This window comes from Vombatus ursinus, unplaced genomic scaffold, assembly GCF_900497805.2.
Source record: "Vombatus ursinus unplaced genomic scaffold, bare-nosed wombat genome assembly UNPS02014171.1, whole genome shotgun sequence".
NCBI classification, from domain to species: domain Eukaryota; kingdom Metazoa; phylum Chordata; class Mammalia; order Diprotodontia; family Vombatidae; genus Vombatus; species Vombatus ursinus.
The window spans coordinates 4876127-4899949 of NW_020953949.1; the positions used below are offsets into that span (position 1 = coordinate 4876127).

Genomic DNA, 23823 nt, shown 5'->3' on the forward strand with positions numbered 1-23823 from the left:
AATGAAGGAGTGGAGCTCACATGGACAGTTCATGCCCGCCAACAGGGGGTTTGGGGGTGGAGGTAGGGTCGGGTGGGAGGTGCAGCAGATGGGGGAGGTGCTCCTTTCTTCACCTATGAGGTCCTGTGGTTCCCAGCAAAGACACTGGGTAGGAAAGGAGAAAGCCCACTCACATCCTCCTGTTCCCAGGAGAGGGGAAAAAGGGGCACCACAACAAGTCAGGCCAAATCCCCATCTCATCCACAGAGGGCAGATCCGGAGCATTCGTGGAAGCCAGGGTTAGCAGCATCAGTGCAGAAGTAAATGGCTTCAGGAGCAGAAGGGTACAAAACACCTGTTCAAAACCAAAGAGAAAAGGTGATGATGAAGAAGGCTTAAGCAGTACTATCTCTCTATAGTACTCTCTCTATCTCTATGGATTCTAAAAACCAGAACTCCGAAGGAAAAACAATAAGCATATATACACTAGAAAACTATCAAATATTTAGCCTATAACGAATACTTGCTGGGGTGAAAAGGTTTTTAATTATTTTTTTCCAATTCAAATAAAAATTGTAAGACCAGAGAGCTCAAGCTGTAAGGGACCTCATCTTTATCATCCCTGCTCTCTTCATCATTTGCATGGTAAAGAGAACATACCACACTCAGGTTTTCTAAGCATAACCTGGGGAGAAGGTAACCTGGGGAGAAGGTACAACTCGTAGTCATACCAGTCCTGAACACTGTGGTTTTAGAGGTGGTTGTGAGGACTGTGGTGACTTCTCGATGATCATTTCCTAGCTTATCTCTCTTACCTCAGCTCACATGCCAGTTTTTCCACTGAGCCTTTCCCTGAGATCCCCTGGCTAGATTTCTCTCTCATCTGATTCTACTTCACTTTGTATTTCTCTTATGAACAGAATTCTATTCTAGCCTCTTATAATTCTTTCCTGATGTCTCCTCTCCACCCACCAGATTGAGTATCTCCTTCAAAGCCCTAGCAGTCTCCTGAATAGATCATCATTACCACATTATTATTAATGTCTTGCATTTAACAACATTAATAATATCAATAATAGCAGACATTTTCATGGCACTTTACAAAATGCTTCCCTCACAACTGAGATGTACATAGTATATCATCACTATTCCTATTTTACAAAGCAGGAAACAGACTCAGGAGGAGAGGTATGGGAAATGTTTATTGAATGATAGTAGGAGCTTGTAGGTAGCTAGGTGGCGCCATAGTGCATAGAGTGCCAGGCCTAGAGGCAGGAAGACTCATCTTCCTGACCTTAGACCACTTACTAGTTGTGTGACCCTGGGCAACTCACTTAACCCCATTTGCCTCAGTCTCTTCATCTGTAAAGTGAAAAGGAAATGGCAAACCACTCCAGTATCTTCGCCAAGAAAACCCCAAAGTGGGGCACAAAGAGTCAAACATGACTGAAATAACTGAACAACAAAAATAGGAGCTTAATGGTCCAGTTCTCTTCCACCATTATAGTTCAGTTTAACAAGGCCCCAAATATATTATTTAAGGGGCTTTTTTGGTGGGGTCTTTTTGACCTGGACCTGGCTATGGATTCATCTACATATGGGAACTCTGGGCATGGAAACTCCCTACATCGATACAGAGAAGAAACTTGTCTGTAACTTATTCTCTGAAGGAGGTTAAGTGACTTGCTCATGGTCACACTGTCAGTGTGTGTCACAGGCAGGCCAGGTCTTCCCAACTGCAAAGGCCAGTCCTTCATCTACTACACTTGATTGTCTCTTGTTGATTAGGTACTATTAAAAAATGACTTGCAAGTTAGGTGTCCACCACAGTTCACCTGCGATGTTGCATAGAAGTGACTTTAGACCTTTGAAAGTTATGCCAATAGAGCTCAAGCTATGGCAGTTCCTATTTTGAGGGTGGACCTGGCAACAGACTCCACCTGTTGTCCGAGGACCAAAAGTTTAGAGAAATTTATCACTGTGTTGGTTAGGTAAGAAACTGTATTTTCTCAGTGTTTTCATAAAGTGTCACTGACTAAACCATTTCTATCAGTGGGTAAAATGACCACAAAGATGAAGTCACTGATCCCTGAAGTCTTTCAGAGAATTGATCCTAATTTGTTTTCTACTCCCCCCTCAAAACTTTGATTTCCAACATGCCCCTAAAGACAAAGGCAAGAACACAAAGTCAACTAACTCTCCATGTGCCTCTCCATCATCATCCCTGGTCTGCTGACCCCAGGCTCCCCAAGGCTCACTGAGCAGCAACCTGCGTTGGCAGCCCAGCATGGGGCAGCTCCACCATTAGAGCCCACCCGGACTGGGTTATTGTGGTGTAGAGGCGAGGCTCTCAAGTGAAGGTAATTGGAAACTCAGGCACCTCTTGGTGGCTTCCGGGAAGGGCCTTCTGACCAAATCACATGGCTCTGCTGTACTCGATGCCACTCTTGGCAGAAATGCTTGACCATGGCAGAAGACTGCAAAGAAGACTCTGGGCCTGGCGATAAATCCGCTGTGGAATTGAACACGGGCTCAGGTTGGCTAATGCAGACCCGATGTGCTGAATGTAGTCAGTGGGATTCAGTTAAGGAATATCCTCTCCAAGTGACCTTCAAAACAAAACAAATCACCCCCCTTACAGTCCCCTCCCCTGCCCCCTGTCTTCTCCCTTTCCTCAAATAAAGATACCCAACTTCAATAGTCATTTCACTACCACCACATTTGCCAATGCAGAGGATTATGGACAGCACAAAATCCTCCCTGGAAGACGATGCACTCTCCATCTGACTTGAGCTATTATCCAAGAGCTTTTGCAGTCACAAAGGAACAAAAGAGCCAGTGCTTGGACACAGAATCTTTTCACCAAATTAGAAAATATGTTTATGGTTTACACATGCCAATAGACAGACAGCTGGTGGGGTATGGATTGGGAGAGAAGGGGAAGAGCCTGAGGTGACACAATAGCCTGGAGAGATACCAGGAATTACATACAGATCAGAGCACCCATAGACATAGGGTCACTGGGTTTTACAGTTGGAAGGGCTCATCTAGACCGATGTCCTCATTTCACAGATTGTAGAAAATGAGGACTGGAGTATCTGTGTGAGTGGAGAGCAAATTCAAGGTTCTTTCTACTGTATTCCAAGAAAATTCTTCAAATTGTCTTCAGATGTCCATTATAATGTAAGCTTCTTGACTGAGGACAGGCCCTGTTTCACCTTCATCTTTGTATCCCCAGTACCAAGCTCAATGCCTGCATATAGGAGGTACTTAATAAATGCTTGTTGACTGATTCTAACACACACATACAAATACACTCCAGTTCAAAGAATGTTACTAGTCATAAAGAAGTCCATTTCTAGAATGGGCCATAGGGAATCAACTTTTTGGTTCATTTTCTTGAATAGCAGAATGATTTGGTAAACTCTCATCTTTTAAGTAGATTGTAAGCTCTCTGAGGGTAGGGGCTGTTTCACTTTTGTTTTTGTATGTTGGGTGCCTAGCACAACAAAACTGGCACACAGCAGACACAACGTCTGTTGAACAATTCTAAGACACATACACGTACCACAGTTCAGAAGGTGTCATCCGTCATGAGCAAAAATGTAGAGAATCAATCTTTTGGCTAGTTTTCTTGGACAGCAGAAGGGCGCAGCAAGCTCTTGTCCTTTAAGTGAAATGTAAGTTCCTCGAGGGAAGCAACTACTCCCTTTTTTGTCTTTGCATCCCCAGTGCCTAGGACAGTTCTTGGCACACAAACTGCACTTAATAAAAACACTTGTTGACTGATGAGTATGGGCACCTAACCCCTGGCTCACTCATATGACCTCATCCAAAACACATTAAATAGTATTACTGCTGGGAAACCTCTCTGCCAGCTTCCTATAAAAGGGACCTGGAAAGAGTGAGAGAAGAAATCATACTTTCAACTTATATCCTGTCCATAAAGGAAGAGGAACCAATTTAAATCTAAGTGCAAGTCTGATTTAGATCGCAGAAAAATCATTATTCTTATTTAGGACCCAGAGGATTAAAATCTATGTCTAAATATTAATTGGAATCTTGGGAATACCGGGTGGTACGAAGGACCCTATGAAGATCCTGGCTTTTGGTTTTTGTTTTTTTAAAAAGAACATATTTATATAGTGCTTTAGAAAGTGAGTTCAAATCATTTAATTTTCTTAACAAGTTTGTGAAGTAGGCAGGGCAACTATTATTATCCCCATTTTCTAGATGAGGAAACTGAGGCTCAGAGTATCACATAGTTAGAAATGATAAGTACAGGATCTGAATCTAGGTTTTGTTTGATTGTTTGTTTGTTTTAAAGCTTCAAACCCAGTATGCTCTTACACTTTGCTACCTCTTCAACATGCGTAGCTATTCCACAGATCACAGACCTAGACGTGGGCCTTTATAGACTGCCCAGTCTAACCCCTTCATGTTACAAATCAGATAAATGAAGCCCTGGGAAGTTAAATAACCTGCCCAAAGTCACAAAGGCAGTGTCAGAGGCAAGATTTGAACTCAGGTCCTCTGACTGGAGTCATTGTGCTTTCCAGGCTCCAAATAATGATGCCCCAAGATTCCCTTGGAACATGAACTGGTTCGGGACAAATGCTAATTGCACTGCGGTCACCTCATTGCTGGCTTGCTGAGAGTGATCTGAAGGAGGCTACTACTCTTTCACCTCAGCCTCTAGCTTTCAGTTTGCACTAACGAGAGATAACGAGCAAACTCTGTGAACAAAAGCAAAGGATATAAAATTGTCCAAGGAGGATGCCCCCCATTGATGTAGAGTACATAGGTGAAGCCATCTTTGAGGACTCCTCTTATGGAGTAATAATAGGGTAGATAGTGGTGTTGCTTAAAGTCTCTATTTTCATAGAAATTTATTGCTGTATTGTTAGTGGTGAGGACGTGCAGGTAGATGGCTTTACAGTGGTCTTGAGCCGTAGTAGATATATGATCCTTCAGGCTTTCAAGTAAAAGGGAACCTAGCAAAGAAAGAGAGAGAAGGGAGAGAGGGAGGAAGGTTGTTACACACAACTGGACCAAGAGAATAAACACAGAAAATACCCTCAATCCTCCCCATTCTTCAAGCCCACTCAGATGTCAGTCAATTCTTCCTTGAAGCCTTTCCCAAGTAATCTCTAATCTACATGGCGCATTCTACTCCTCTCTTGTACTTCTTATAATCTCATCTTATATTGCTGTAATACTCTACAAAGCCCAGGGGCACAAAGGGAAGAACAATGAATTTAGAGTCAAAGGACCAGGGTTCAAATGGTGGCTCTGCTACTTTTAGCCATGTGACTTCAGATAATCATGTTATCTATCTCAGATTTTATTTCCCTGTCATACACTCAGACTACCTCCCTCAGAAGGTGGCTGTGAGAAAAGCATTTTGTAAATTATGAAATGCTATACAGTTATTCCTTCCACATCGAGACTTTTCCCATCACGGTTTTGATATATCTTATGTTGGCAGAAGAAATTAAATGGGAATTTTTTGGGAGTTTTGTGGAAGCCACAGACAACACAAAAAAAGCTTAGAAACTCAGAAATGTATAAAATATATATAAGGTACTGTATAATATCAACACATGTTATCTTTTAATAACAGAATAATTCAGACTTCTTCTCTGGTACAAAGGGAGGGCCAAAAAATTTTACTCATATTTTCCATATTGTAGGGGTGCTGTGTACCTAACCCCTTCATTGTGGAAGGAAAGGATAACTATATACAGTAAACATGAGACAGTAGTAACGCACTTTATAAACACATTAAATCTCACTCCTGCTAGATGATAAGCTCCATGCAGGGAGGGACTATATCTTAATTACCATGGTAAATTCCCTCTGGAAGGCATTAAGATGCTTTTTATACAGTAAGTATTTCATCTTCATCACCATCTTCTTCAAGTATTTATTAAGCCCTTACTACGTGGCAGACACTGTACTAAGTGCTGGGGATACAAAGAAAGGCAAAAACATGGTCTGTGGTCTCTGCCTTTAAGGGACTCACAATCTAATGGGAGAGACAACATGCAAACAACCATGTGTATAGAAGTGACATACAGTGTAAATGGAAGGTAATCTAAAAGGACAAAAGCACTGTTAGTGAGGAGGATCAGTAAAAAGAGGATAAGCCTCTTGCAGAAGGTGAAATTTGGGCGGAGAGTTGAAGGAAGTCAGGTAAACCAACAGGCCAAGGTGAGGAAGAAGGGCATTCCAGGCATGCTGCTGCCCTCCATAGAATGTAAGTTCTTTGAGGGCAGGGGCTGTTTCATTCTTGTCTCTGTACCCTCAATCCCCATAGCAATGCCTGGCACATAGTACTTCAAGAGTGTTTGCAGAATGAAAATAGATGCCTTCGTTGGAACCCTCTGTGGATTTTCATATAAAGTGTTAACATCACAATGTCCTAGGCACTAAAATTCCTGAAGTCTGAAGTTTGTTTCTATAACAAACAATCCAATTATTTCAGAAGCACGAACTTGGCTGAATTTAAAATTCTATTGAGTTTAACATGTCTAAAATTAGTCCAGACTTTCTAAATTTATTATGTTCTCTATAGCTACAAACTAACTTGGGTCAACATCAAATGAGTCTAAATAAATAACAGCTATTGGCTCAAATGGTCTATGGCTAGAGAAGATATATTTAGAAAACATAATTATAGATTATCATTTACTAGGATAAGACAGAGCCTGCATTGAAGGGCGGGAACTATTTGGTTACAGGAAACACTGAGACTGGGCCCCACTTGAAGAACAAATATGAAATTCATATCTATTTGTGAAATTTAGGCACCTAATTAAAAATAAACAATTCAGAAAATATGTAATTCCTATTATGTTAATGACTATAATTTTAAAAAAGAGCCCTCAGTTCAAACAAATTTATTACAGCTGCCTACCACGTGTCTGAATTCCTCTCATTGCTTTTTACAACTCTCTATTACTTGGCCCTAACCTACTTATCCACCTTTATTACCTCAATGAGCACTTATTACTTCAGCCAAGCTAGTCTTTTTTTCTTTAAATACATTTATTAATTTTTATATGCATTAATAATCTATTCCTCTCACTACTCTCCCCACTGAAACAACCAACTAAAAAGAGAGAAAGAAACAAAAACTCCCATAAACACACAGTCCGGCAAAACAAATTCCCACATTGCAGACTAATCTTTTTACTGTTCCTTATACAGATTGAGCTCATTCCCATTTCAGAGTCTCTACTAATGATACTGCCCTTGCCTAAAACGCCTTCTGTTTTTCTCCTCTGTCTTTTGTATCTTTCAAAGTCAATTTAAGTCTCTCCTAACTCAGACTCATAGAACATTAGAGCTTATGGACCCTATCTAATCAACCCTTTTCATTTCACAGGGGAGACCAGTAAGAAGCAAGTGATTTGCCTATTTTCACAAGAATCAAAGGCCTAAATCTTCTGACTCTGGGCTCACTCACTGCTGTCATAATCAATCAATCAACAAGCACCTATTGAGTAACAAAGATGTTCCAGGCACTGACTTAGATGATGGAGTACTTCTATGACCACCTTCATGCACCCATATCTCTCCCTTTTCTGAATTCCTACTGCAGAAAGTTCAACACAATTCAGCACCTGTTTGCTGACTGTTTTATATGCATTAGCACCGTCTCTCTTTGTTGTTGTTGAGTCATTTCAGTCTCTTTGTGACCATATTTGGGATTTTCTTGGCGTGATACTAGAGTGGTTTGTCATTTCCTTCTCCAGCTCATTTTACAGATGAGGAAACTGAAGCAAACAAGGTTAAAGTGACTTGTCCAGAATCACGCATCTAGTCTGAGGCCAGATTTGAACTCAGGAAGATGAGGCGTCTTAACTCCAGGTTCTGACTATCCACTGTGCTACCTAGCTGCCCGTTATCTCTCTAGCTCAACAGTAATTTCCAAGGCCAATTCTCTATCCATGATGCCATCTACCTCATCCTAAGAACAAAACAGAGTGATACATTTTTTAATTAGGGTTGCTCATTCTCTATTTTGGTCTCTGCAGAAACAATTATCTCGATGGTTTCATTTCAGTTGTAGAAATTCATAGATGTGAGAAGATAATTAAGTATTCTTTCCGTTGCCAACTGTCTTTGAAAATCAGACAGAAGTAGAAAGAAAAGATGCTTTATGCATACAGGAGATGTGTGATGGGGAAAGTGTGAAAATCTTAAGTTTTCAGATATTTTTGCTCATTTACCATTTATATACTTAAAATAATATTGAAGGTAGCTTCAAAGTCTTAGCTTTAACTTTCCTGTCTAGGAATGAGATGGCCTCCTGAATGTGTCAACTGACTTACCATAATCGAGGCAAATATCACAAGACATAGCTAGAATGTAGACAGAGGACAGTGTTTTAGGGGGCTTAAGGAGCCTATGAAAGACAAGCTACAATCCTCATCCTAAAAAAGTTTACAATTTAATAGAGATAAGATACTAACATGTACCCAAAACACAGATAAACCTATTGGTTATAAAAAGGGTGAGTGGGGCCTAGCATAGTTGCTCACACCTAATATATTTATTGATTTAGTGAGGGGGAAGGTAAAAGGGTAGTTTTACTGATGAAATGGGAAGTGAGTGGGCATAACCTGGAAAGACTTACTAACTAGAAGATACAGCTTCGAATTGTAGTGAAAGAAGGGGGAGGGCAACGTGAGGCTGAAAGGAAGGAAGGGAACTGTTTAAGTATAGGCTAAATCCCTTTCAAAACAAATAGCCTTGGCCATGCTAATAATAGCACCTACCTCCCAAGGTTTTTGTGAAGATCAAACACGGTAATAATTATAAAGTGCTTAGCACAAGGCTTCGCACGTAGTAAGTGCTATATAAATGTTAGCTGTTAGCCACCTCCAGGATCAACTATAACCTCCAGGATCAAATATAAAATCCTTTGTCTGATGTTCAAAGTCCTTCATAACTAACCCCACCTTTCCAGTTTCTTTACACCTTATTCACCCCTGTGTACTTATCTATTCATGACACTGATTGACTGGCTGTCCCTCACACACAACACTCCAATTTCTGACTCAAGCATTTTCCCTGGCTGTCCCCCATGCTAAGAATTCTCTCCCTCTTTACCTCAGTCTCTTGGCTTCCCTGGCTGCCTTCAAATCCCAGCTAAAATCCCTTGGCAAGGGCTATCTTCTGCCTTTCTTTGTTGTCTCCAGTGCTTGGCATGATACCTGGCACAGAGGAAGTGCTTACTAAATGTTTGACTGAAGAGACCTGATAATCCCTGCCCAAAAGATTCCTCCCAATCGCATTTCTCATTTGTATTTACTTGGCACTTGTTTACTGTCCTGAATTGTTAGCTTCCTTTTCAATGTATGAAGTGGGATTCTCAAGTAACAAGATTGATTTTTCAAGCCATACTTGAAAAAAAAGTCTCATATGTGCCTTATCTCCTCAACTAAGGCCTAATAGGAGGATGGGAGTAGCATTATGTCATAGCTCTTGGTATCAGTGGAAGTACAATTCTCAAAGAAGGTGCTTAACGTTTGTGGACTGACTTCTCTGCCATACCCAGAGAATCAAAGAACCTTAGAATTGAAAAGTACTTTCAAAGTCATCTAAGCTACTTCGAGTCAAACTTGGGTGAGCAGGGAGATTGTGAATATTAGTGTTTCAACACACAGTTATGAAAAATCTTAAGTATCACACCAGGGCTCAGTGGCTGCCTTGCTTTGGGAGGATTCATGTTAGAAAAACCACCTATGTAAGGCCCGGAACCCAGCATTTTTTTAAAAATTTTATTTATTTTTTTTTTTGGTGAGGCAATTGGGGTTAAGTGACTTGCCTAGAGTCACACAGATAGTGAGTGTTATGTGTCTGGGGCTGGATTTGAACTCAGGTCCTCCTGACTCCAGGCCCAGTGTCACTTAGCTGCCCTGAACCTAGCATTTTTATACCTTGAGGTAACTTTTTTTTTTTAACCATTAGGGTGAAATTTAATTATTTAGCAACAAAAAAATTGAACATTTAACATATAACAGTTCAATATAATGTTCCTTATATGTCTATTCCCCTCAAAAGCAGACGTTTTATTTCTTTGATTTTAGAAATTAATTGCAAATTGAGTTTTTTTAAATAAGATACATTTGGAAATCCAAATGACCACCAACCAAGAACATGCATACCAAAAGATACACATTTCTAAACTTTATCTGTTTGTTATACAAATTTTCATTAGTTGATGATTATTATTAAAGAGATTTCCCTGTTTTTTAAGTTTAAAGGTATTGTTACCCTGTGCAAAGATAAACTTAATGCTTTTGAAATCTCTTGCCTCACTAATATTAATACTAAACTATTTCTTCTACTTCAAATAAACAAGTTATATTAATTTTAAAACTCTGACAGTGAGGATTCCTTGTCCTCTTCAAAGGAATAATAATTTCTACAGAATCTAATAAAATGGTCTATTCAATTATAATGTTAAAACTATGATTAACACTGTCCAATAAAAGGTAAGTAGGCTACATTCTTCTAGCAAACTGTTACCAAACAGAATCGGAAAGTTTTTTTATTTTACAAAAAAAACCATTTAGACTAGTAATATAAAAGAGCACAATTTGGTAAGTTTTTCTGTTTGATGACTGGTTTTCAAAAAACTTCATGGATAATTAAAACAAAATCCCTCACGTAGCCAGCAAGCAGTTATTAATATGTAAAACATGGGTACAAAAGCAAATTGTCACTAGCATGCTTCAAAATAAGCCAAAACATTTCTTTCATCTACCACAGAGGACCCAAGACATAAAAAAAATACAGCAAAATGTAATATGGGTCAAAGTGATATGAAACTTGCTATACAGCTAAAGGGTTTTATTTTTTCAATGGTGAAGCATTGATAAACTTTACCAGGTAGATGACTAATTCCTTTTTTTGGATAAGTAAATCTATGTGGCAGCTTTACTACCTGACAATTAATTGAGGTAACTTTTTAAATATGTAAAGTTTATTCCCAGTATTGCCATCATGCTAAGGGGAAAAAATCACATTAAAATTCCAATCTGGGATTTTAAAATTAAACCAGAATTGTGCCTGCTAAAATCAAACTCACAAGGACCTGGGAAAAGGAGAAGAAGGAAATCTATTGGAAAATCTCTTCTAATATCAGGCTCCATGTTCCAGTCAGTCTCACTTTAGAGGCTTCTACTCCTTTTCTTTTTCTTTGAAATAAAAATTATTCATAAAATATTTAATGAGATTAAAATATGATGTTTTAAATAACATTTTTCATTTCAAACTTTATTAATAGCATATTATATCGCATTCAAATAGCAGAAGAAATAGTTATAACAATATATATCCCCACCAAGTACTACTGCTTTAAAACTCAAAAATCCTCTGCTGTTGGCTACAAATGCAGCATGTACAAAATACTGGCCTCATGGAAACAATCAACCAAAATAGCATGTCCTGGCTGTAAGCTGTAACAATTTTATCACAGCATATTAATTTAGACGTTTCATCAAGCTCCTAACTCTATAGTAATTTGGTGAAGTGGTAATGAAGAAGACAGGCATGTTAATGCATTGTTAGTGGAGCTGTGAATTAGTTCAAACTATTCTGGAAAGCAATTTATGATTATGCTAAAAACAAGTGACTAAAATGTCCATATGCTTTGAACTGGAGATTCTACTGTTAGACATATATGCCAAGAAGGTCTGAGACAGACAGAAAGTGCTGTATATAGCAAAACGCATGTAGCAGCAACTTCTTGTGGTAATAACAAACTGGAAATAAAAGTGTTCATTGGCTGGGAAATGACTAAGCAAGTTGCGGGTACATAAGTGTAATAGAATATTGCTCTATCACACGAAATAACTGAAAAATCCAGAGAAACCTGGGAATCATGATGCAGAGAAAAGTAAGGAGAACCAGGGGAAAAAATACACAATGACTACACAGTTTAAATGGAAAGAACAATCAGATTAAAGTGAATGCTATATACTCATGATGTCCAAGGCTAGGCTCCAAAACCTGCATCACTTCACTGGACAGGTAGGAGGCTTTAGTGTGGAATATGGCACATGCTGTCAGACCTGGGCAATACACTGGCTGGTTCTGTTAATGTGTTGTTTCTTTTTCTTTGTTTTTGTTATAAATAAAGGCTCACTTGGTGATGGGCAGAGGGGTAGAGTGGCTGGAATATATTCAGAAATGAATGGGATGGAAAAACAAAAGGCATCAGTAAGACTTTTTAAAAGTACATAAAACACTGGAGGAAAAAACAAGAGGAAGGATGAGGCATTGACTCTGGGCTCCAATGTTAATTCTCCCAATAGGTCGCTGGAGTATCTTGATCGGTTCACTTCTAAAGGCAGCAGGATATGATGAAAAAAGCATTGGCTCTGAAGTCAGAGGGCACAGGTTCAAGTCTTATCTCTAACGCTACCTGTGTGACCGTTAGCAAGTTACTCAGCCTTCCTGGGCCTCGGTTTCCTTATTTGTAAAATGAGAGGCCTCTGAGGCCCCTTCCAGTCTAGGGCCAGAAGCCTGGGATATCTTTGCCAATATCTAAGTAAGGTCCCTTCTTGCTCTTAACATTCTATGTAACAATTAAACAAAACAACACATGAACTTTTATTCCTTTTCTTCTGGGAGATGTAGTGGAAAGACAATTAGACTCGGACTCAGGAGACGTAGGTTCAAGGCTCTTAGGCATGACAACAGGCAAATAATGTCCCCTCTCCGAGCTTCATTTCCCTCATCTGTAAAGTGAGAACACTTACACTATCTACCTTCTTTGTCAATAAAGTGCTTTGTAAACCTTAAAGCACGAGAGAAATACAAGCATTTGGTTCCAAATGTATTTCCTAATGCTGACACCCAATTTCTGAATTTCTCATCTCCACATTCATGTTTTGAACTCAATGCGAGAGAAAAAGCCCAAAGAGATCTCAGCACACCCCCCACTCCCCTGGACAGGGCGCTCTGACCAGCCTTACCTATTCCATGCTTTCGGAATTCTTTTACCACTCCTAGACTTAAGATATATGCAACCTGTGTGTCAACAGAGAAGTTTGAGGCTAGAATGTCTCCGTCCTGTAGAGAATTTAAAAAGAAAAAGAAAAAGTCAAGTTAATCCTGGAGGCAAACATTCAAATAATGGGAACTGGATATGGAATAAAAGGAGACAAGTTCAAATCCTGGCTCTGATACTATCTGTGAAACCCTGGGCAAAGCTTCAGTTTTCTCATCTGTAAAATAGCTATATTAATATTTTCACCACCCACCTTAAAGGACTGTTTTGAAGAAGGTGTCTTGTAAAGAGCTCTAAGTCGTAAAGCATGGCTACAGCAACATTAATTCACATTTCATGGCGCCTTATGGCGTACAAAGCACAGTCCTTAGTGCAAACAGTATCATCCCCATTTTACAGAGGGGAAAACTTGGCCTCAGGGAGTCAAGTAACTTCTAGAGTCACTAGAAAGTACCAGTAAGTAGCAGCAGCGGAATCTGAACACAGGTCTCTCTCCTGACTCTGTGCCCACTGCTCTTTCCACTTCATCATCCCGCCTTTTATAGTGTTACAATGTCAGGGAAAACAACTATGACCTTACACAAGAGGTCTCTTGGGGTCAGAAATCAGACCCTAGGCTGGGACAACCAAGACAACAATCCATTAGAGCAATCCTTGTGTTTGCTAGGAAAAGAGGAACTTTTCCCTCTCCTTTTTAAACAGAAAAATGTGGACAGGAAAACGTCAGCTGTTTGTTCTTGATTGTAAATAATTCAGACTCGATTCGTTCATGAATCCATCTTGTGATTCACACCTATTCTGCATTCAAACTTATGAGGAGGCTGTCTGGAGGGACCAGAATGCTACACTGATAGTCATATTTCTTCAGTGTCTTACAATTTAAATTCCTGGTCTTGCTCAGAAGCAATTTCATTTCAAAGTCTGAGCCGACAACACTCGAATACTGCTTGGATGCCTACGGGGATTACAGAGGCTACAAGGTGTGGTAGAGAGATCTTGGATTTGTTCTAGGGAGACCCCGAGCTCCAGCCCTTACAGGTCACTTAACCTCACTGAGACTCAATTTCCCACACATACAATGGAAATAATGATACCTGCAAAGTACAATTCCTTGCTGCCCTAAGGAAACACTTCATATACCATAAAACACTATGTGAATGTAAGATATTAATAGTACATACTATCTACAGTAAAGAACAAATAATGGCTTTTGTCCTCAAGATCTAAATCATTTAAAAAAGGAAACAATATAAATAAATAACCAACACAGAAATACAATAATTACAAAAGTAAATACTAAAGGGCACAAAATGAATAGAAACATTTTATTTAGTGTCTGTTCAGGTCAGAAAGAAAACAATTTTAAAATGAAAAATTTTTTTAAAAAGAAATAAGGACAACAAAGGAAATCTTCCTGGAGGACCTAGGATCTGGGATTCAACATGTCAGAGAATACAGACAGGCCAATATGGTGGACAGGATAAGAAAGTTTAATACAAGAGGCAAAATCACAAAAAATTTCATGTCTTGAAAATATCACCAACTATTGTTTCTAGTACTTTCTGACTGCTAAGACCCTGGCATCAAGAAACACACAGACACAGACACTGACACAGGCACACACAAACACAGACACAGACACACCCCGTCAGGGTCAGTTCAGCTAAGTGCCAAGACTCATCACCAGCAGGGTGGCCACCCGGTGATGAAGTACTTCTAATCATAGCAGCTCATGACAAATTGTTTACTATGAGAATGGAAGACATGTTCTCCCCTGTCAATTCCATGCTCCCCCACTACTGGACAAAACAGAAAAATGAATTTTCTGAAGGGTCAAAAATATTCTTTTACTTACCTCTTTATGTACCTTTGTCCTACTTTTTATTTCAGCAACTATCATACCCACAATGGCTCCTCTATAAGTTGCAGCAAGGGAAAAAAATTTCTTATTTGAAGTGATGTCACGATACCATGAGTCAGGGTACCTAGAGAGAGAACCAAGGAAAGGGATTAGTGGTGCCGGCAGGACTGCACCTCCCACCCTGACTACTGTAATAACTTGCTGCTGCATCTGCCTGCCCCAAGGCTCTCCCCACTCCAGTCCATCCTCCACTTGGTTGCCAAAGTGATCTTCTTAAAGCACAGGTCACCTCCTTAGTCAATTAACTCCAATGGCTCCCAAAACCTCCAGAATCAATTATGAAATCGTCTGTTAAACTTTCAGGGCCCTTCATAAACTGCCCCCCCACCTTTACCAGTCTTCTTACACTTTATACCCCCCATCTACTCTGCCGTCTAGTGACAGTGGCCTCCTTGTTATGTCTCACACAAGACATGCCATCTCCCTACTTCAGGCATTTTCACAGGCTCTCTCTCATGCCTGGAATTTTCTCCCTCCTTATTCTCTGACTTCTGGCTTCCCTAGCTTCCTTCAAGTATCAGCTAAAATCCCATCTTATACAAGAAGTCTTTCCAAAACCCTCTTGATGGAAGGGCCTTTCCTCTGAGATTACTTCCAATTCATCTTGAATATCTCGTTTGTACATAGTTTTGCATGTTGTGTCCCCCATTAGACTGTCAGCTCCTCGAGGACAAAGACTGTCTTTTGCCTTTGTTTATATCCCCAGTGCTTACTTAGCACAGTGCCTGGCACATGGAAGATGCATAATAAATGCTTACTAACTAGTGTGCATTTTATGATAATATATGATACGTTCATTAGGGAAATATGCTATTATTTTTCCCCACTACTTTTAAATAAGGGTTATGCTGATTTATCAAGTCTTGCTAAATTAAGATGATTAAAAAGTTTTCTGTACCTTTCACTTACTCTGTACCTAAACAGCTTACATTTAATCAGATGCCCAGTCAACAATGCAGTTCTTAAATCTCTCTGAATACCAGTTCAATATCTGTTGCAGTCCCTCCTTTCTGTTCCCTCTGTTATCGGGCCCCGTATACTGAAAATACTTGATTGGATTTGTGATCTCACTGAAGCAGCTATTCCCTCCTACCACTCATCCACACCTGACCATGCTGTGTGTGACTCTTGTACATGTCCTCTCCCAAAAGGAATCCACCCAACCTGAGATAACAAAGTCACCAGTGGAGTTCTGGGACTGTCCACTATCCGTTATTCCTCAATTTCAGCACATGCCTAGTCCATTTTTTTCACTATAATTTTTTTTTTTTTGGTGACATCCTTACTCCAGTTCTTCTCTGAAATTTCTTATTTGTTATATATCACAGCCTGCTCATACCCACTGTGTGTTTTTCCACTGCATTCTATGAGTGAGACTCATTTATTCTTTGGATACTACAACATAACATGAGTAGCAGCCATATAGCACCAGTGTTACATGAATGTAATAGAGTATTACTAAATAGCAAGAAACTTTGTTCATGAAGGATTCAGAGAAGCATAGAAAGACTTCTATGAACTGGTACAGAATAAAGAAAATACCAGAAAAACAATATACACGATGACTACAATATAAATGAAAGAACAACAACAAAGCTATAATAACCAAGCTCGGCCCTGAAGAAAAGATGAAAAAACACATCTCTCTCTGAAGAGGTGGGGACTAGTTAGTTTTGCTGAGGTGCCTTTTTTTCCTTTTTCTCTTTTATTCTTTGTTATAAGGGATGGCTCTATGGAGGGGAGCAGAGATGGGATGGATTATAAATAAATTAATGATGTTTTTTTAAAAGGTGGGCCTTTGTTTCTTGGAACAGTTTGGTATCCTTAAAGAGGCTGTGCAATTTCCCGAAAGCAATCTAACCCATTTCCTCTCCCTCTTTAAACGTGGGCCCAACTCATTGTCCGTCTGCACTATCTGTCCAAAATATACCCACACATAACACACACAACACAAACAACATGTACCCCCCCACACACACAAAACACTCCCACCACCACCTCTACCACACTGATATACAAACTCTAAAGGCTATCTACTGAGCTGCACATCATAATCTGAATCAGAGGCACTCTTTACTCACGTGATTATATGGCCAGGCCAAATTCTTTTGAGCAGTTACAGATCTAGTGTGGGAGGTTCTGCAGTGTTTTAGGGTTTGGTGCAAACAGCACAATGTCTACAAACAAGAGCATCTGGAGGACCTCACCATCTATAGGCAATCTCTCTCATCCATTTGGACTTTGAGCTGCTATATCTCTTCCATGACTAACAGTGGAGAACACCTTTGTCCTCCCTTAGTCATGGTTTCCCTGATACTACCACTGAATAAGGTTCTCTCTTATTATAGCTTTTGTGGAGCTCTGAACAATTTTGCTGTTGCACAGAAGATATCTAGTTGGAGAGCCTTTAAGGTGGCATTTTACTCTATTAAATCAAATACTTATTAAAAATAATAAACAATCACCATAATGGGATCTTCTATTCTCGCGGTTAATTATGTAATAGAATAGATGTGGTCCACAGGTGTTTTTTAATGCAACAATCTAAGTATGTCTTAGGTATTGTTATTGTTGTTAAGTCATTTCAGTTGGGTCTGACTCTTTGTGGCCCCATTTGGGGTTTTCTTGGCAAAGATACTAGAGTGCTTTACCATTTCCTGTTCCAGCTCATTTTACAAATGAGGAAACTCAGGTAAACAGAGTTACCTAGAGTAACACAGTTACTAAGTGTCTGAGGCTGGGATTTGAACTCAGGTCTTCCTGACTCCACAGGTATTCTATCCACTGTACCACTTAGCTGCTTCCTCTCCTTACTTTTTCAGCTTTCTTTTGTGTGTTGTCTTCTCCCTTTAGATTGTAAGCTCCTTGAGGGCAGGGACTATCTTTTTCCAAAAATGTATATCCCCAGTGTTTGGTATAACACCTGACACAAGGAGGTGCAGTTTATTGACTATTTGACTTTACCTATCACCCAACTTTCCAAGAGACTTCTCCAAGGATTTTAGAAAGAGCTTTAGAGATATATTCTTTCTTAATATATTCAATTTTACTAAGAGGGAGGTTTTAAATATGTTTCCACACAGCATATACTAAGTTTTGCTATGGATACAATTCTGGATTCACTGGTTGTGTTAATTTTAATGTCGAGGCTATCTGGTCCTCTCCAAATAATCCTCTGCAAAGTTGCCACATTAATATGGCACAGCTCTGATTATGTCATCTCACAGTTAGAACTCTTCAGCCTCCTTGTTGGCTACTGAATACAATTCAGACTGCTTGGTTAGGTATTCATGGTCAGTCCTCCACAACATGGCACACACTGTCTTTCCAGTTTTATTTCACACTACTTTGTTCCTCCAAACTGCACCATTCACTGTCTTCCACCTGTATACGTGTAGGCTTTCCTGTCACTACATTTCCAAGACCCAGGACACCTTCCCTTCCCTATCTTTGCCTGCTGAAAGCCTATTTGTTGTTCAAGTCTCAGTTCAAATGCCACCTCATCGAATCTTACATACTATCTTATTCACATCTTTTATATAGTTCTCATGTATTAATCTGTCTCATAGTCCTATGTATATGTGCCCTATCTCTCCTAACAGAATGTAAACTCCATGAGGCTAGGGACTACATCTCCTCTATGCTTCCCATCTCTCCAGGTAGTAGTATAGTGCCGTCTACACAGCAGATACTTAAAAAATGGCTCTTGTTGAATTTAATGGGTACATGCCATTATATCACCTCCTGCCTTTGAGTAAGGCCTATACTGCTGTATCAGGTAATTAGACTGTTAAAGAGTTTCTGTGCTTGTCACACCCTCCACACCCAAGTTACACGACTGCCATTATCTCTAAAGAACCTGTCCCTATACCAAAGGTACAGGAGAATTACAGATTTAAAGAAATGCAAGCTTTGATTTTTTTTTTGTCCTTCTCCAAAGAATGTGCCCTTATATAAAACAGTTGACAGGTGCTTCATAAATGCTGGATTCTGTTGGATACATTTGCTGCTGAATAACTGTCCCAAATTTGTTAAGTTATTCCCTATTAACAGACAGGGACCCAAGTGTCAGAGAGTTGACTATCTCTATTGGTCTCTGAATCTTCCCCAACAGATTATGGTTTAGTTACAGGCAGCACTGTAAGGGGGAAAGCCTTGGATCTGGACTCAGAGGGCCTGGGTTCAAGTCCCATTCACTTGTGTGATCTTGTTCCACTCAGTTGTGTCCTGGAGTTGAAGCATCAGCTCCACGGGGGAGGTGGGGAGTGGCAACGAGAAGCAAGAAGCAGACTGTGCTTCAGCTACATGAATTGTGAGGGAGTTCCCTGCCTACTGCATCTTCAGAGGATTTTGTTGTGCTTTTTTTGTTGTTGTTGTTGCTGTTGTTGTTTTTTCGGTGAGGCAACTGGGGTTAAGTGACTTGCCCAGGGTCATACAGCTAGTGAGTTTTAGAGGATTGTGTAAAAGGACCATTAGAAAGACAGCCCAACATTGAAGAAATGGAGAAGCTACTGAATACAACCCAAACTCCTTGGTTAGGTATTCATGGTCAGTGCCCCATAACATGGCAGCATGCTACCTTTCCAGTTTTATCTCACACTACTTTGTTCCTCCAAACTGTACTATTCACCATCTTCCCCCTGTACATGTGCAGGCTTTCCTGCTGTTACATTTCCAATACCCATTTTGGCAGCAAAATGTAGAAGTTGGCTGGCACTGGGTATGTGACCTTTCTAGGTAGATGGGAGCATGAGCTATCTGAGGAATGTGGGTAGAGCACTCCACTGAGAGTGAGTCAGAGTCAAGGGAAGGTTTCGGAGAATTACTGGAAAGAGATGATTCAAAAGATGCGTAAATGTCTTCAACCTGGCATTGCACAACTATGCTACAAACAAACTAGCCTATGTGACACATTCCTCTGGGTGCAGCTCAAACTCGTCAGACCTTTGTGTCCCACCCCTGGAATGCCCCGGGCTCCCCTCCCCCAACCCTCCCAACCTCCAAGACTCAGTTCACTGGTCTCTTCTCTTCCACAAAAACTTTCCTGATTCCCAAAGAACTGGCACTACTTGGCTTTAGTCAGGGGTCCTGGCAGTATAATTAGTGGAGAAGGGGGGAAAGTATCTTTCTTAGGAAACTTTTAAGGGATACAATATAGTGAAGTGAAAAGGGCAATAAAAGGGAAGATAACAAACATTTATTAAGCACCTACTATGTGCCAAGCACTGTGCTAAATACTTCATGAATATCTCAAAAGAACAGTGGACTGGGAGTTGGGAAAACTGGGTTTAAGTCTCAGTTCTGCTGTAATTAGTCATGTGATTAAGAGTAAATCACTTCTCCAGAACTCAGTTTCCCCTTCTGAAAAATGAGAGGTTGGATTAGATCAGGGGCTCTGAACCTGGCGTCTGTCAACTTTTTTGCTTTAAAAAAAATATTTTGACAACTACAAGTCAATGTAATTGGTTTCCTTTGTAATCACACTTTTTTTGGGGGGGCATTTTCAAACACTGTTTTGAGAAGAGGTCCGTAGGTCTCAGTCCACCAGCCTGTCAAGCTGCCCAGGACCCAAAACAGGTCAAGAACTTCTGAATTAGGTGATCTCTAAGGTCCCTGCTGGCCCTGACATTCTATGCTCTTCAATCTAAGGTCCATTCTAGTGTTGTGTGTCTCCCAAATTCCTTCTAATTTACAGACCCAAAGAATGGGGTTATAAATTCAGATTTTACTTACTCGATTGGGAACCAGTCACCACAAAGCTGCTTCACTGTGTCTATGTCATCGTGGCAAAGAAGACGAAGGTTGACCTCACTAAGTGCACTGGAGGGCACTTCCTCTGTCATTCACGCCTGGAATTAAAGGGCAATACATTAGGAAGGGGAGAACCTAGTCCATAATGCTGCTACTTGACTCTTTCCCACCTCTTGTTTTCTTTATACTTTTTAAACAGTTTCATATCCATTTACCCTTTTCATTACCCTGAGAAATAGACAGGATGGATATCATCTCCATTTTACAGAGGGGAAACTGAGGCTTTGGACAGAAATTGCCCAGAGTCACAACGCCAGTGAGTGGTAGCACTGGAATCCAGATCTCCTGCCTCCTAGGGCCTGGTTCTGTGTTCTTTCTCACTGTTACAGGGGCTGGGAACAATGGTCACAGTCATCTTTTCTAGTGATTTTGTTTATCCCAAACAAAAGCCTTGCCTAGCTTTAGCTCATATTTCTAGATGGCATACTGGTGTGAATAAAGACTACATTCCATCCTCCCTCCCAAGACTGGTTTATTTAAAACCTGAGTGTGCCCTAAAATCTGTCACACATATATTTATACATATACATACATAAACATGTACATACATATATACACACACACACACACACACACAGTGCTTGACACATAGTTAGGCACTTAATAAATGTTTATTGACTTAATTATATTTGTGTGTATACACATACACACACACACACACACACACACACACACACACACACACACACACAGATATGGCAAAGTTTGGATTCAAAACCAGGCCTTTTAACTCTTAATACAACGAATGTTCTTTTACGTGTATACTTATATACATATCTTTCTTTCACAAGGTTCTCATTTTAAGGGTGTGGCTTTTATTCACCAATATCAATACGGTACTCCTGAAACTTCCTCTGCTGTATAATAAATAAGGACAGATGAGTGTAAGGACATATGAGTGTAGTCACCTCGAGATTCACCTCTATGCTAGTTCTATTTTACAAAAAGCTTAAAAAACAACAAAAAGAAGATGCGACCACGAAAGCCCAGAAGCCTATCAAGTTCTGAAGAGCACAGAATCCTTTCCAGGCCCCTGACAACACAGCGACTGCGGGGAGGAGAGGCAGACTCAGCCCTCCACAGCTCAGACAAGCTGCAACTTCAAAGCCAGCACAACAGCCCCAGGCAGCAACGGACTGTACGTGCTGATCTCCAAGGGAATTAGAGCTGATTTTATATTTTAAGAGATTTATTTCTGTCCAGTAAATTAAACCTTTTTTTTTTTTGGTCCCAAGATCTCAACCTTGACAACTAGGTGGTGAGGGCCCTCAATCAGAATTTTCCATGGAAAACAAATACCACTTTCCCAAGTTAGACTACTTTCCCAAGCTAACATCATATGTTTTCAATCAGTGAAGTCCACGTAATCTAGGTCAGTCATGAAGCAGCCACCCCTATTTTGTTACATAAAGCAGAATAGTGTGTTGTTCTAACCAAAATTAGAATGTGAATCTTGATTCCCTTTTAAGAGATAGGACAAGGCAAGAAAGTAGTGGTCAGGAGGCTATAGGCGGCAGACTTACAGAAAACATTCTCTCTCAGAAACCTTTACAGACTCCCCATTACTTAGGGAATAAAGCAAAAATTCTTGACCCTGGCATTCAAGGCCCTCCTCAACCTGCTTCCAATCTAGCTGTCCAGTCTTTTCTCAGACAAGTTCTACTTCAGGGAATATCCATTTCAACATCTAGATAACTTTCTATCCCCCATTCTCATCCTGTGCTCTATCCCAGGGAAGGAGTAGGGTGGAGTGCTACTTGCTGAGAAAGTCACAAAGCTAATAAATGAAAGAGCCAGGACTTTCAGCTCAGTCAAGTATATTTCCCACTCAACCACACCCCTCAATGCAAAAAATTTCAGGCCATTAAGAAACAAAAACAAAAACAAAAAACATCTGCTTATCACACAATCAAAGTTTACGTTCCATTTTGCTATGGAAAGCATTTGGAAATTGAGTTTTTGATCCAATTTTCTTTTAATAAGTTGTTCTTAGTTCAACAAGCCCATAAGAGTTTCCAAAACGCAGGATAATAGAACTAGAGTTGAAATGGGCCTCAGAGACCATCCAGTCAATCAGTCAACAAGCTTCTGTTAAGCAATGCCTACATGCCAGACCAGCTAGGTGCTTGGAATACAAAGACAAAAACCCCAGTGATCCCTGCCTGCCCAGAAGGAGCTTCCATTCTAACAGAGAAAGCAACACTTATGCATGCAAGTGAATAGAAAATCTACTCAAAGTAAATACAAGGTAATTTGTCCTACTCCTTCGATTTGCAGAAGAGGAAACTGAGCTGACACCCCAAGCCCAGGAATTACGTGATTTGTTCAAGGTCACACAAATAGTAGGCATCAGCAGTGGGATATGAACCTAGATCTCTGGCTCTGGAGTCAGGGCTTCCCCTCCCCCCCAACACCAGGCTGCACCCAACCTACTCCTCACAACAACCTCATGGGGTTGGAGGTGAAAGAATTATCCTCCCTATCACACAGAGGAGGAAATGGAGGCTCAGAGGTAAGTGACTTACTCGGCATTAAACAGCTAGCAACTATTAGAAGCCAAACTTGAGGTTAGGTCTTGTGACTCCAAGTTCAGTGATCTTTCCCCATGCCACACCACTTCAGAAATGCTGGCCTATAACACAAGAGGCAAGCCATTTGACATATGTACCCAATCTCACAGCCTGAAACGGCATCCCAAACAGGAGAAAGTCCGATCCATTACCATCAACAAGCATTCCTTAAGCTCCTACTAGCCAGGCACCGTACTAAGTGCAGGGGACATAAAGAAGTAAGATAGTTAATGCTCACAAGGAGCTCACAGTTTAATAGGTGGAGACAACACCCAAACAACTAGGTACAAACAAGATATATGCAAGATAAACTGGAGATAATCTCAGAGGAAAGGCACAGAATTAAGGGGGGCAGGGAAAGTCTCGAAGAAGGTAGGATTTTAGCTGAAGACAGGCAAGGCAGAAGACTGAATGTCTTGTGTGGGGAACAGCAAAGAGGCCAGTGTCACCAGATCACTTCATATGTGGAATACAACCATAATGAGTAAGCACCAAGTGAGAAATGACCAACT

The 23823-nt window shown here is 40.3% G+C and overlaps 1 protein-coding gene across 1 annotated transcript in view; it reads right to left on the bottom strand.

Annotated features, from left to right (window-relative positions):
- Positions 1 to 246: 246 nt before the first annotated feature.
- Positions 247 to 23823, bottom strand: part of NAA60 (N(alpha)-acetyltransferase 60, NatF catalytic subunit) — a 42912-nt gene continuing 19335 nt past the window's right edge. Inside the window, exons 2-7 of the mRNA XM_027859713.1 lie at positions 20664 to 20779; positions 14865 to 14994; positions 12975 to 13071; positions 4739 to 4973; positions 2360 to 2552; positions 247 to 334 (exon numbers count right to left, since the gene is read on the bottom strand). Coding sequence (XP_027715514.1) covers positions 2396 to 2552; positions 4739 to 4973; positions 12975 to 13071; positions 14865 to 14994; positions 20664 to 20773 — 729 coding nt within the window. The 5' untranslated portion in view covers positions 20774 to 20779 and the 3' untranslated portion in view covers positions 247 to 334; positions 2360 to 2395. The remainder of the gene's footprint in view (positions 335 to 2359; positions 2553 to 4738; positions 4974 to 12974; positions 13072 to 14864; positions 14995 to 20663; positions 20780 to 23823) is intronic.